We start from the raw sequence: 12,779 nt of genomic DNA on the forward strand, positions 1-12,779 counted from the left end.
AAACAAATGTATTGAGATGGGAAGACAACGTTTGGCTGATTCGAACAAGTATCTTGTGTGCTCTTTGGTTCTATCATAAATTATTACACGCAACTACGCGAATCCAATGTGCTATGTATACAGGAGCTTCCAAGTCGTGGATAATGTAAATTTAATTTGTATTCAATGTTTTTTTACTCGTCTCGACGATTCAGGGATGAACATGTACCTACTAAGGGGTAGTACAGAGCGCCCAATCCCACCATCCATGCCCTGTACTGTAGGTACCTACTCATGTAAGTTTTAGCGCTCTACTATCGCCATCGCAGGGAAACGGGTAACATATTTATAGTACCCAAGTAGGCTGTATGATTAACATTACCGCCTAGAGCCGGTTTTGTCTTTATACCCAGCAGCAAACAAGCGCATCAACTTCATTCTCTAACTACAACACTACACCACGAGAATATACAGTCTCTTTGTTTGGGCTGGATATTTTGTTTTATACATTAAATCAAGTCTTGATTATGTTCGCAGCTACCAAGATAGCGTCTGCAGTCCTTTGTACAAATTGAGCTGCCAGCGACACATTCTTAACTTCTACCGCCTCCGTTATACCGGGGAACGTCGTAGCCGCATAACCTATTGGGAAAGAAAAATGTCAGCACCATGCCTAGTGGCTATTTACCTAGGTACTCATCAGTGAATTGGAGATGATATACGAACCAGTATCAAGTCCTGGCGCAAAAATTAGGTGCTTATAAAACTCGCGATTGGGTAAACCGCCTTGTGACGTAAAGCCCCTCTGGAAATCTTTATACTTGTGATTTACCAAGGTAAGGAGACTAGAGTCGTTCGCTGCGATAGCCTGATTCTCAAGGTCTTGCACTTCCGCAGCTCCGGTTTTGAACTCGTTTATCGCATCCTGGAGCGTAGAAGTATCCAAATCCAGCGATGCTGAATCTATCGTAGAAAGAAGATCGTCGTAATAGGTTTCTAATTGGGTAGCATAATTAGGCAAATCAAATTGAATTCCGTCTTCATCTGCGAGAGCATATGCTAGAAGGGTTAGATACTAAGCTACGGTCAGCACTGCTTTGACCACACTCGAATGAATGAATGGGCGATCATACTTGAGCCATAGATTTATGCGCTAGGAACTCAGGGTCTCCGAATGTCGACATCTATAATTCTCAGATTTAGTACATTGTCGCCGAAAGTAGCCGTCGTACAAGTCAACTACTCACCCAATGATAAGAGTCAAAGTTACTATGGTAGTGGTAGACGGGGTCTGTCGAGCCCGGGCCAGCGCTCATGTCAATCTACAAGCTGTTAATAGCAGCCTAAAAGTCGTTCTCTACCATGGAAGCAGACTTACAGCGCCAATTCCTTTATGAACAAAAGATGTATAGTCGCTGCCACTGCCCAATACACCAATCGACTGGTATACCTGTTAGCAACCCAGTATCAAAATTTTACAGGCAGCCCCTGTCCCAGATAGTGGGGTTAGGGGATTGTTGTTCTACGTACTATATAAAAGTTAGCTAAGCTTCATCACCAAGGTACCTAAGTATGTGAAATAAAGGGGCAAGTTTGATACATACCACCTTGTGTATATTCGAACCAAGCGTCGTACATCGTACGGGTCGTATTCATCCACAAAACCTTCTTCATAACATCCGTGGCGATCGTATGGAGCTCGGGCGTTGCCTCAATGTACGGCCAGGGCCCAGAAGTGCCGACATCCTAAAATATTATGTTACCAACCACCGCTTTGAAGTAGTCATTCCTAACTGGGCCCTTTAAACATATTAGAATACTACTTACGATGTTCAAGTACGATACCGCAGTCTCCGTAAGCCAGGGTATGTATTCTTCAACCCATTCGGTTGAGCCAACGAGACCATATTCCTCAGCATCCCAGGATGCTAGAACAATATTTCGCTTCGGCCTCCATCCTTGAGACAAAAGCTTTCCAAATGCCTTAGACAGTTCGACGATAATAGCAGTTCCGCTATTTGGGTCGGCGGCGCCTCCTACGATCCATGCATCCCGATGGTTCCCTATCACAATTGTCTCATCTGCGATCGTGCCGTTGATTATCCCAATTGAATCCCAAATCGGCGTGTATGCGTCCTCCATAAGATTCGATAGGCTAATCTTCGTATTGGGGGCTGGTCCGGTGCTGTATGAGACATTCAATGCGCCAACCCAACCCGTACGATTGACTTCTGCACCAGTTGTCCCGTGTCCATCGAGCGCGGAAAGAATTGGAATAGCATTCACATATGATATTGGAATCGAAGGGATTCTAGGGACTACTTGCGAATGGTCAGCGCGCGGCGAGTCTTCTTTTGAAGGATAACCAGGGGTTGTGGGATCGCCCGGATATATTGACAGGAATTGCACGCTCCCTCGCTGGACAGCCGATGGATTCCGTGCGGGGCCGTCAGGGTAAGCGGTGTACCCATTAGCTTCGGTAATGTTCCCGTCTTCAGAGGGGTCTGTAAAAATGACCACGCCAATCATTCCATTCTCTTGCGCATTTTTCACTTTTAATCCCCTAAACGGCCCCCCGTATTTAGCAATAGCGATCTTGCCTTCCAGCGGTACGCCCAGACTGGTCAACCTATCAAAATCAACCTGCTGCCCGCGCCCGATGTAGACGAATTCTGCATCAGCGCTTCCGCTAGCTGAGTACCCGTGAAATGTAGGTATTCGATTGGGATAGCTAGTCGTCTCATCCTCATCAAGCACAGCCTCCTCCAAATTTGGTGTTAAAATGGTACCATTAGAATACGTCAAACTTAGAGACTTGTTGACAGGGTAGTTCAGGTAGACATCGTAAGAAACAACACTCGAATTCCAGCCATTCTCTTTCCACCGTTCCGCCGTCCACTCCGCCATCGTCTGATTTTTACCGGCGAGATGGGCGCCATGGGTATAATAATAGGACCATTCCGAAATGGTGGTATTAGAAATAGCGTCTACGAGGGTTGCTTCCTGTGGACTTAAAGGCACCTGGGGAGTATCTTGCCTTTTTACCACGGATGAGGTTGGGAGCCTCTCGTGTAAACACGCATTAGAGCGAGCGAGAAAGAGAGCGGTAAACCACCAACCGTTACCGGATCCGAGCCACATCGTGATAGTACTGCACGGGGTGATGCTTAGTTCAAGCGACCTAGACGCTCCAAATCCAAGGCAGCTCCCGGTTTATAAATGTCTAGAGTCCGGGCCCTAGTAAGCCTGTCTTAGGACCCCACGGGCTGAATTTCAATTCACCGCCTGTTAGCTCATATTACGTGCCGGCTTATCATGACTGCAACGCCGGGACTACCGGTACGGATCTCCAGGCGAAGATCTGGGGCTTTGGTGCGGGGGAGCGTGCAGTGCAGGTCGAGCTGCCATTTCGGGTGCTATCGGGCGCATAGTGACGCCTATCATGATATAATTCAGCTAATATGACGGATGTAACTGAAGCCACGCAGGTCAGCAATTATGTCATACATTCACGATATGAACACTCCACTTACAGCGTGTCGGTATTCGAAATAATGAAGAATACTAATTGGATAGAATAAATACGGTAATATGGCGGATCGTACATTTAGCGAGTCGCATGGGCAGGAGTAAGCACTCAATCGAGCCACACCAGCTGTAAAAGAATCATATGTGCGGAGAAGATTCTTTGTCGTCCGGGCAGTTCTGAACAGATCATAATTTAAGTACTAGAGATATACTAAAAATGACTACACGGCATAGAGATCTGTGGCCCAAAAAAATCCACATCCGTGTGATAATATGAAGAGCGGAAAGTTGTGCGTAATTATTTCTTCCAATGTCTCAATGCGATGACGCTTGGGCGGACAGCGACGCCATCAGCGCACGGTCAAGCACTGATCTTCAAAACTCCCCTTCCAAGCCAAGGAACAGATGGCTGGAACACAATTTCGACTAAATAGTATGGAAATTCTCATTACAAGTCCATTAATATCATTACAATTTCGCATAAAAACCTCCTTCTGTAACCCTCGCCAAACTCGAAGGTGTAATATCTGACAAAGTCTTGCACCCAGCCAGAGCCATTGTATGTTGGAACTCTGCCTTCAGTATCTCCAGGGCTTTGGAAACCCCCTGTTCCCCAGCTATTGCTAGCCCCCACAGAGGAATTCTTCCAATCATAACCCCGTCAGCCCCTAAAGCCAGCGCTTTGAAAATATCGCTACCTTTTTTAATACCTCCATCAACCCATACTTGCAATGGCCTATTTCCTGATTTTGCAGCTTGGACGCACTCGGGTAGTGAATCCAAGGTCGCCATGGCAGATTCCAATTGTCGACCTCCATGATTGGAAACAACGATACCAGCCACATTTGCTGGTGACTGGGCTGCAAGTCGCACGTCTTCCGCGGTACTTATGCCCTTGAGCCAGATTTCCATGTTGGTAATAGACCTTAACCACGGTAAGGCTTCATCCCAAGTTATTGAATCATCTAAGAACTTGTTAACTTTACGATCGCATGAAAACTTGGTATGTTTATTAACCGTTGATGTTAGAATCATCTTCCTGTTTGCTGCCATCTCCAACCACATGTTGAATAAGTGGCCCAACTTTTTCCTTGCCGAAATTGGGCAAGTTTAAATGCGGAGGGAGCTTGAAGTTATTTCGAGTCATGTTATAACGGTTACCCAACTTAGGCGTGTCACAGGTGAGCAGAATACCCTTGTAACCAGCCTTTTCAGCACGCTTGACCAAGTTTTCCGTGGTCTTGCGATTCTTGAAGATGTACAACTGCAACAAGTATACATTTTCGCCGAATTCGTCTCCCGAGCGTTTGACATCCTCGAGCGCAGTTGTGGCAAAGGTTGATACACCCATGAAAACTCCCGCCTTAGTAGCAGCTCTCGCGGTCGCTCTCTCGCCATTCTCGTGGGCCACTAAAATACACAAATTCAGCCGCTAACTCTCTACAACAGTGCACTGATATCCTAAGACTTTCAACTCACGTTGAAAAGCTTTCAATACCACCAAACAGCCGGGTCTATTGGAGGAAACTTACTGCATTGCATTCCAGATGGTGCGATAGCTAGTGGGAAAGACATGGTTTTCCCAAATGCCTTCTTCTCAGTTTTGACGTTAGAAACATCCCTGAGAACCCTTTGTCGAATCTTGTACTTGTCAAACGCTGACAAGTTTGAGGCCACGGCAAGTCCTTCTTCAGAGCCATCGTTGAAATATTCTATCATTCGTATTAGCCAATATCTTACTCTGTTTTAGCGACTTAGCGAAAGGTAGGCAAACATACGTACCCAATACTGTTTTACTAAGAATGGACTTTGCAGCAACTTCGAGGTCGCGAATACAGATCATGTTTGAGAGAGCCATGATTGAGAAAATGCCCTGTAAATTAGGGGCGTTACTGGTTGATCAGTGCTTAGGTCAGTACCTAATTCGAGCCCCGGAGACTTTATTTGGGTACGGTTTCTCTTTGACAGTTTTCTACCAACGATCACCAGCAATTATGTACTTCATCCAGTCAAATCTAGTCGTATGATTCACCTCAAGTTAGACGTTCTAGTTTACAGACGATACACCGAGTTAGTACGGTCTACCTACACCGACGCCAGACACCGGTGCAAAGATGCGCCGAAATAGAGCGGACAAGTGGATATCAACCAGTAAATTCTGATAGTTTAACAAATTCAGTGAACCAACGCTCTCGAGATATACGGTCGGACTACCTAAACATTAGCGGGTTTCTGAGGATTTGGGAAGTAAATTTCAATTACTGCTTACTTCGGCTGTGGTAAGAATAATTTATATAATTAGAGCTGTCGACTGTCTTTCAAGACATCCATGACATCCTAGGGTCTCTTGCGCTAAACCATGGCGCCTTGTTCCCTGGCGAAACGATTTAATCCTTGCGTTCAATCGCTAAATCTTAATATTTCCTTGGCGCTCAGGTATCCCCCCAACCCAAAACACCTAATTTCTAGGTACCTAGGTGCTATACGCCCTAAAGTGATAGTGGACTTCATTGAACGTTACGCGCTACACTCCCGCGATAAAAGGGCGTCACTAGTGGTTTAAAGACTTTCACGGGACTCTCGCTATCCACCGCTGAGCAGTCAGGCAGATCGTCAAATTGAATCATGATGTTATCTTTTTGTTAATTTTCTATATACCGAGTTTCAACTATTTACAACTGTTATGATCCTACGTAATGGTTCTCTCCTTTTAGGCCATCTCCATTTGTAGGCGCCTCAAGGGTTTTCGACGGTGACGGGTAGAAGAGACGCTCAGACGAAACCAAGTTTGCCTTGGGATTCAACTCCAACCCGAACCCAGGCTTGCTGATACTGCTGATGTGAAGAAAGCCATTCTCTGGTATTGGTTCATTGAGAAACAAGTTGCCAAACACAGGTAGAATGGATTTCCCATCAGGACTTGCCGCGACACATTCTTGGAAGGGGCAATTTATCTGCGAGAAAGTAAAATGGTAGCTGTATGGGCCACTCGCATGTGGTACAACAGGAATATCGTAGGCGGCAGCCATCGCTGAGATCTTAAGGAGCTCCGTTAGTCCACCAACCCAAGTAACATCCGGCTGCAAAATATCGACATTACGCCCTTCAACCAATTTCCGCATGCCATATCTCGAGTACTCATGTTCGCCATGGGTAAACTTCACAGACGGGTGCGCTCTCTTCAACAAGTCATAGCCGTCGAAGTCGTCAGGAGATAAGCATTCTTCCCACCAGTCCACATTCAAATTTCTCCGGTTCGCAGCCGAGACGAGGTCAACGGTATAAGAGACGTCGAGTGCCATGTAGCAGTCTACCCTCAGCGGGAACTCAGGACCGACCTGCTCTCGATGCTTTGCGATAAAGGCGATGTTCTTCTCTAAACCTTTTTGGCCCTCGTTCGGACCAAATGGTAACGCGATTTTCCCACCAGTGAACCCCAACTCCTTGATGCTAGCGGGTTGTGGTCCCGTACAATAAAATTCGAGGCGCTCCTTGGTGGCACCGCCGATCAATTTATACACTGGTTCGTTTCGAATTTTTCCAAGAAGATCCCATATAGCCAAGTCGATAGCTGAAATAACGGCGAGCGCGAGACCTTTTCGTCCGTAGTATATGGAGGCTCGGTACATGAGTTCGAACAGGTTATTCGTGTCCCTCGGGTCTGTCTCATTCGCTATCAGTATTACGAAATACTATATGGGAATTGCCTCTTAGGGCTACGCACCGGCTCCAATAAGAAACCTCTTAAAGTGGTTACTTGCGAGCCAGCAGGCTGGAACCCCGCCAAACCCGGTAGCAAAGCCTTTGGTCCCATCTGTCGCTTCGATCTCGACGAACAAGGAACCAAGCGCGTTGACGCCCCAACTAGTTCTAGAACCTCGATATTTCTCCCATCTGGACATGGGTGTCGCAATATCGCTATCTACTAACCAATGGCCCGACTCTACCTAAGGACCAAGTTAGCAAGTTATTATTATAAACGAGGAAAATAATTTCCTACATTATGATAGTCTCCACCGCTTCCCTTTTCATCAATGATGAAGGTTCTAAGTGCCTTGATCCTAGGAAAGTCCATCTTGAATGTTAACCCTGTCGAAAACACAGCACATACCACCCATGAGTGCGTAATCCGAAGGGACAAAAACAGGAAAGTCTCCCTCTTTGTAGCTATAGGAACCCGGATCAATCATAACGAAGATAATCCCTTACTCAGCAAGATACCTCGGGAGCTACGCAATATCCACGGTATACCCATGCACTCGCCCGGTATAGTAACTATTAGCCCCTATTGCTCCGGTACGATCTTAAACCGCACTACTTGTGCCGCTCTACTAACGGGACATTTTCGAACCGGCCAAGACGAACTAAAATCAGGAATCCGGCGCAAAGCTTCGCCGTGAGCCCAATATCGTCGTCGTCACCTGAAAACCCCCTGATGAATCAAACCAAAAATGCAACTCTATCCGTTAATCCCGTATAATAAATGGGATAGCTACCGTCGGTCTGGATCTGGGGCATAATCTGGGGATTGTGGAGTTGCGGGGAATATAGGCATTGGCAACACTTCAAGCCCTGAAGTCTAGGCTGGGCAGTTTAGTGCAAATATTTGCTATATAATTCCAACGGCCTACGCCAGTTTTAAAGGTCGCCAGTTTGCTACGCTCGGTCCAGAAATTGCGAATTTACTACCAGAACAAGACACAATATGCCGCTCTGGAAACATAATTTCCGTGGCAATGCGCTCGTCGCTGCCATCACAGGTATACATGTCAATGTTCAACTATCACGAAAGACTTATACTAACAATAATGTTAGCATGCACCTGTCAAGGCTTCATAGTCTTTGGTTATGATCAAGGTGCGAAAATATTCTCTAATAATTTCCAATGGTATGAATGAATCAAGTTTTATTAACACTCTGCTAGGTGTTATGAGCGGCATCATTGGAGCGGACAATGCGTTTGGCGATTACTTCAACAGCCCAGATCCTAATGTGCAAGGAAATATCACGGCACTTTTTGATGCAAGTATTCCAATTATAGTTATTTGGTGCATGTTAACTGACGTTGAAAAAATAGATTGGTGCAGTAGCCGGAGCTATTCTAAGTTACGTGGTTGGCGAGACCCTCGGACGAAGGAGAATGATCATGCTTGCCGGTAGTACCCTAATTATAGGGACTATTATACTGGCTAGCTCGACCTCGATCGCCCAATTAATTGCAGGTAGAATTATAACCGGAGTGGTGAGAACCCCTGAGCTGCATGCTACAAGATAATCCATTAGGCGCTGACTTCTCCATGTACAGGGCATGGGAATCAACTGCGCGACATCACCCGTTTATCTCGGAGAATGTTGTCCACCTAAGAACCGCGGGGCAATTCTGTCAATCCAGGGCTTGCTAGCTATTGTCGGTTTGTTAATAGCGTATTGGCTTGATTACGGCACCAGCTTCTACGATTCGGACTTCCAGTGGCGGTTCCCCCTAGCTTTTCAGGGCATCTTCGCCCTAGGCCTTCTCGTTCAGGTCATTGGCCTGCCCGAATCCCCTCGATGGCTCGTCTTGAAAGACCGCGGACAAGAGGCCCAAGCTGTACTTTCAGCTCTTCACGACCTCCCTGAAGATCATCCCGAGGTACAACTCAGCCTGCAGGAAATCCACACTGCTCAAGAGTTAGCCTCCAGGGGAGGTCCTTTCAGTTACAAGGAACTATTCTCTGGTGGTAAACTCCAGAACTGGCGCAGAACTACATTAACTGTAGTGATTATGATTATGCAACAGTTCACAGGTGCCAACATGATGTATGATTCCTCTATACGCGTTTTTAATATTCTTGTCTAACAACGTTTTAGTAACTATTACGCTCCCGTCGTTTATCAGGGCACCATGAAGATCTCACGCCACACATCATTAATTCTCGGGGGCTGCACAGGCGTAGCCTACCTAATCGGATCATTCATCTCACTATTCACCACCGACTTCCACGGCCGCCGCTTAGTACTTATGTGGTCCTCGGCCGGTCTATCCATGTGCTTCATCGTAGCCACCATCTTATTATCTTTCGAAACTGTAGGCGCAGCATATGGTGCCGCCGCAATGATATTTCTTTTCCAGACCTTTCTTGGAATCGGATGGCATCCCATTGCTTGGTTCTATCCCTCCGAGATTAATACTACCCGCTTACGAAGTCGAGCCGCTGCTATCACGGCTGCGTCGAATTGGATGACTACATTCGTCGTGGTTAAGATCACACCTATAGCGATTGGTAAGTACTCGCACGCACAACTTCATTGTCTGCGGAAATACTAATATCATTGTAGCAAACCTCAGCTGGCGCACATTCATCATTTTCGGTGTCTTGAACGCTGCATGGATCCCGGTGATTTACTTTTTCTTCCCCGAAACCAAGGGTCTCTCCCTCGAAGATATCGATCATATCTTTGAGAAAGGCGGTTTTACCGGAGGTGTTTTCTCTTCGAAAGGGGGCCGTACCGTCGTGCCCCACCAACATCGCCAGGAGGTTGGTCTCGAGATAGAGGGGAAAAGTGACGGTGGGGTTGTGGTCCATGTTGAGGGCAATAGTAAGGATGTTACAGCGGAGGATGTTTGAATTATACTGAGATTATCGGGGCCTTTTTATAACATGTATCCTCAATTTTACTGTAATTTGGTTGATGTTTAGTGCGGTAGTACTGTACAATTATCAGAAGTCATGCGCTGAAGCTCGCCGTATTTCAAGAATCTCTAGCGCCTGATGCCCTGCAATTACAGTGACTACTCCCGTAGGATGGCACCGCATATAAATTAAAGCCTATAGGAGCCCTGGGTTTAGCAAATAATTTATAGCACCTAGAGTGCTTGAGATTTTAGCGAGCTTTAACGCAGATCATGTTGGAATCGTAGGGCTCTAAGCCCTGTAATTTCGATACCTGTCAGAACACGGTTCACCAGTTTCTCAACAATACAAAGCACCGTTTGCTATCTGCCGTGATATATACATATCTCGCTTCCCTATGTAGCCAGAAAAATGCATATCATACAAAAGGATTATCCAACTCCAGACCAGGAATAGAAAACCAATCCCAAATCTGAGCCATCTGAGCATCTCCACTATATTTCATGCGCGGGCCAAGAACAGTCTGCAAACCATACGCAGTCTTGGATACATCATTAAAGACAGCCAAATTTGAATGTTCATCAGCTTCTCCTTTCGAATCCACAACAAAATCAATCATTTTAGTAAAATGTTGTGCACATTGCCATACCTGTGATAGCGCGTGCAGGCTACTTCTCAGCGTCGCTAATTCGGGTGGAACAGCTGCTGTGGGCTCCTCCCACCCAGATGTCCATAGCGTAACCATGTTTCGAGCAGCCACCCATACGGAAAATACAAATAGGGGTCCTAATTTTAAAAAGTCCCCCGGATTCATAGATTCGCAGATTGTGCATATACTCTCTATGGCCTCGCGACATCTCTTAGGAGCAGTTGGTGATGCCGTTAAGTAAGAGCTGGATTTCGGTGGAAACGCTGCGACTGATTGTATTCGAATTATCGCACTATGAATAAGTAATAGGTTAGATATGCTGTGATATAGAAGAGATTATAGCGTATATTAGGCGGAACTTACGTATAATACAGGGCGTTAGCGGTAGTCAAGACGGGGTCAAGCTCCCCGGGGAATGCGGGTTGAAGTTGCGATTCCTTCCAGGCGGTAAGTGCTGCATCCAGGGCCCTAAAATGACTCTTCCACTGCTGACACTGAGCAAAGTCACAGAGGTCAACGGGATTCAGTATAAAGTCGTTAACCCTCTCCATTAAAGTGCTAATCTGGACAAGAATACGCCATGAATCTGATAATCCAGCCCTAGCGGTTTTTCTTTGCACATCTTCGATCAACGCCTCAATCCTTCGCTGGGGTGTCCAAATTTCTTCCGTTCGCATGGTGCGTTGAAATAAATCAGGCGCTATCCGACATTCAAACCCATGAGAAACGCCGACAATGCGATCTAGCGTGTATACAGTCCAGAACAGGCGACATCTCTGCTCATAATCAACCCGACTGTGAACTTGGCCCGATTCGATAATTTGGTTTTTGACCATTCTCGTGCGGTTATCAGGGAGAACTTCCGTCTCTTGAATTATATCTCGAGTCAAACCAAGTTGTGTCATGGCCGTGTTGAGTAGGGCCATAATATTCAACGTCCTGCTACTAGGACCTTGGCCTAACGCATCGAGTGCAAGAAATGCTAGGCCCTGTGCTGAGGTGAAACTTATATCTTCCAGTGCAGAATTCAACAGCCTTCCCCGTGAATTATCGATATATTGCTGTCTCATTGCCGCATCGAATGCTGGTTCATCCCAGTGTGTCAATCCTAATGTGGTGATGCCGTGGAGAAGAGTAAGGTTATCAGAATTAAATATGTCCACTTCAAGATGCGTTTGGTCGAAGATATTCACCCATGGGTGCGCGAATTGGAAGTATAAGTCCGACAGTTTTCGCAACATTTTACGTGGAGGAAGACCTTCGGGCATCTCATCATCCTGCTCGGGTTGTTCAACGAAGAACTCCCCAGAACCCGTCGGCTCATACTGAGGACTCGAGGGGTCCGGATTTGGTGGAGCCTGAGGGGGCTGATGTAGTTGATTTGAATCGTATGCATCATTCATCGGCTGCCCAGGGAAGTTCAATGGATGTGGGTAAGTTTGAAGCATTTGCTGAATGTGCTGTAGGGTGTCGTCCATACGAATCAGGCGCTGTTCTAAGCTCTTCCCAAACCCTGGGCGAAGTCCCGGCTGTTCCTTTTCTTTGTATACGCATTCGGTCCCTAACGAGGCCTGATCATTAGCCAATGACCACTATATAACAGCGCAAACCGTTGATAATTACCCCTTTTGCGACATGCGCCACAGCATGGGCTCCCACTGTCACATTTCGCTTTTCTTACTTTACAGCCTTCGCAACTTCAGTTCAATTAGTCGTCTATTTTTCGTAATTTAGAATATGGGTATTTACGCTTTCGATAGAAGCCTTTGCTTCTTCTTTGGTGGCTCCATCTTTAAGTCCGCTCGGGAGATGATCCGAGCTACGAAAATAGATACCAATGAAGTCCTTAATCATAATATTGAGTAGACATATGTGTAAAAGATGAGTTGAAGTCAACCATCCACGCCGCTGATCGCCTCTCCGCCTATGCGGAGAAAGCATTAGCGTAGTATCACTTATTTTTCGGGGGTTGGATCCCCATTTTTAGCTACCAGGGAGGTATCTATCTA

General features: G+C 46.3%; 5 protein-coding genes across 5 annotated transcripts; 1 reads left to right on the top strand and 4 right to left on the bottom strand.

Annotated features, from left to right (window-relative positions):
• Positions 1–136: 136 nt before the first annotated feature.
• Positions 137–3,669, bottom strand: F4822DRAFT_416942 (glutamate carboxypeptidase). The gene is made up of 8 exons (XM_051459388.1): positions 3,513–3,669; positions 1,807–3,453; positions 1,585–1,725; positions 1,358–1,420; positions 1,227–1,301; positions 1,113–1,163; positions 706–1,054; positions 137–621 (listed from the first exon to the last, which is right to left on the bottom strand). The coding sequence occupies exons 2-8, from the start codon at positions 3,118–3,120 to the stop codon at positions 494–496; spliced, it is 2,121 nt and encodes a 706-aa protein (XP_051310758.1). The 5' UTR covers positions 3,121–3,453; positions 3,513–3,669; the 3' UTR covers positions 137–493.
• Positions 3,670–3,749: 80 nt separating this feature from the next.
• Positions 3,750–5,365, bottom strand: F4822DRAFT_446100 (FMN-dependent alpha-hydroxy acid dehydrogenase; the record flags this gene model as incomplete). Its single annotated transcript, XM_051463472.1, has 4 exons — positions 3,750–4,472; positions 4,525–4,917; positions 5,040–5,219; positions 5,290–5,365. 4 exons carry the CDS (start codon positions 5,363–5,365, stop codon positions 3,976–3,978), a joined length of 1,146 nt encoding a protein of 381 aa, XP_051310759.1. The 3' UTR covers positions 3,750–3,975.
• Positions 5,366–6,163: 798 nt separating this feature from the next.
• F4822DRAFT_379722 (enolase C-terminal domain-like protein) lies at positions 6,164–7,759 on the bottom strand. The gene is made up of 3 exons (XM_051456383.1): positions 7,508–7,759; positions 7,232–7,454; positions 6,164–7,168 (listed from the first exon to the last, which is right to left on the bottom strand). The coding sequence occupies exons 1-3, from the start codon at positions 7,580–7,582 to the stop codon at positions 6,189–6,191; spliced, it is 1,278 nt and encodes a 425-aa protein (XP_051310760.1). The 5' UTR covers positions 7,583–7,759; the 3' UTR covers positions 6,164–6,188.
• A 43-nt stretch (positions 7,760–7,802) lies between these two features.
• F4822DRAFT_379724 (general substrate transporter) lies at positions 7,803–10,227 on the top strand. The gene is made up of 7 exons (XM_051456384.1): positions 7,803–8,267; positions 8,323–8,364; positions 8,432–8,529; positions 8,585–8,749; positions 8,813–9,306; positions 9,358–9,770; positions 9,826–10,227. Exons 1-7 carry the CDS (start codon positions 8,213–8,215, stop codon positions 10,113–10,115), a joined length of 1,557 nt encoding a protein of 518 aa, XP_051310761.1. The 5' UTR covers positions 7,803–8,212; the 3' UTR covers positions 10,116–10,227.
• Positions 10,228–10,452: 225 nt separating this feature from the next.
• F4822DRAFT_416950 (uncharacterized protein) lies at positions 10,453–12,690 on the bottom strand. The gene is made up of 4 exons (XM_051459389.1): positions 12,520–12,690; positions 12,394–12,467; positions 11,134–12,331; positions 10,453–11,062 (listed from the first exon to the last, which is right to left on the bottom strand). The coding sequence occupies exons 1-4, from the start codon at positions 12,558–12,560 to the stop codon at positions 10,540–10,542; spliced, it is 1,836 nt and encodes a 611-aa protein (XP_051310762.1). The 5' UTR covers positions 12,561–12,690; the 3' UTR covers positions 10,453–10,539.
• Between the last annotated feature and the right edge of the window lie 89 nt (positions 12,691–12,779).

Source organism: Hypoxylon trugodes (genome assembly GCF_022578975.1).
Source record: "Hypoxylon trugodes strain CBS 135444 unplaced genomic scaffold F4822scaffold_9, whole genome shotgun sequence".
Lineage (NCBI taxonomy): Eukaryota > Fungi > Ascomycota > Sordariomycetes > Xylariales > Hypoxylaceae > Hypoxylon > Hypoxylon trugodes.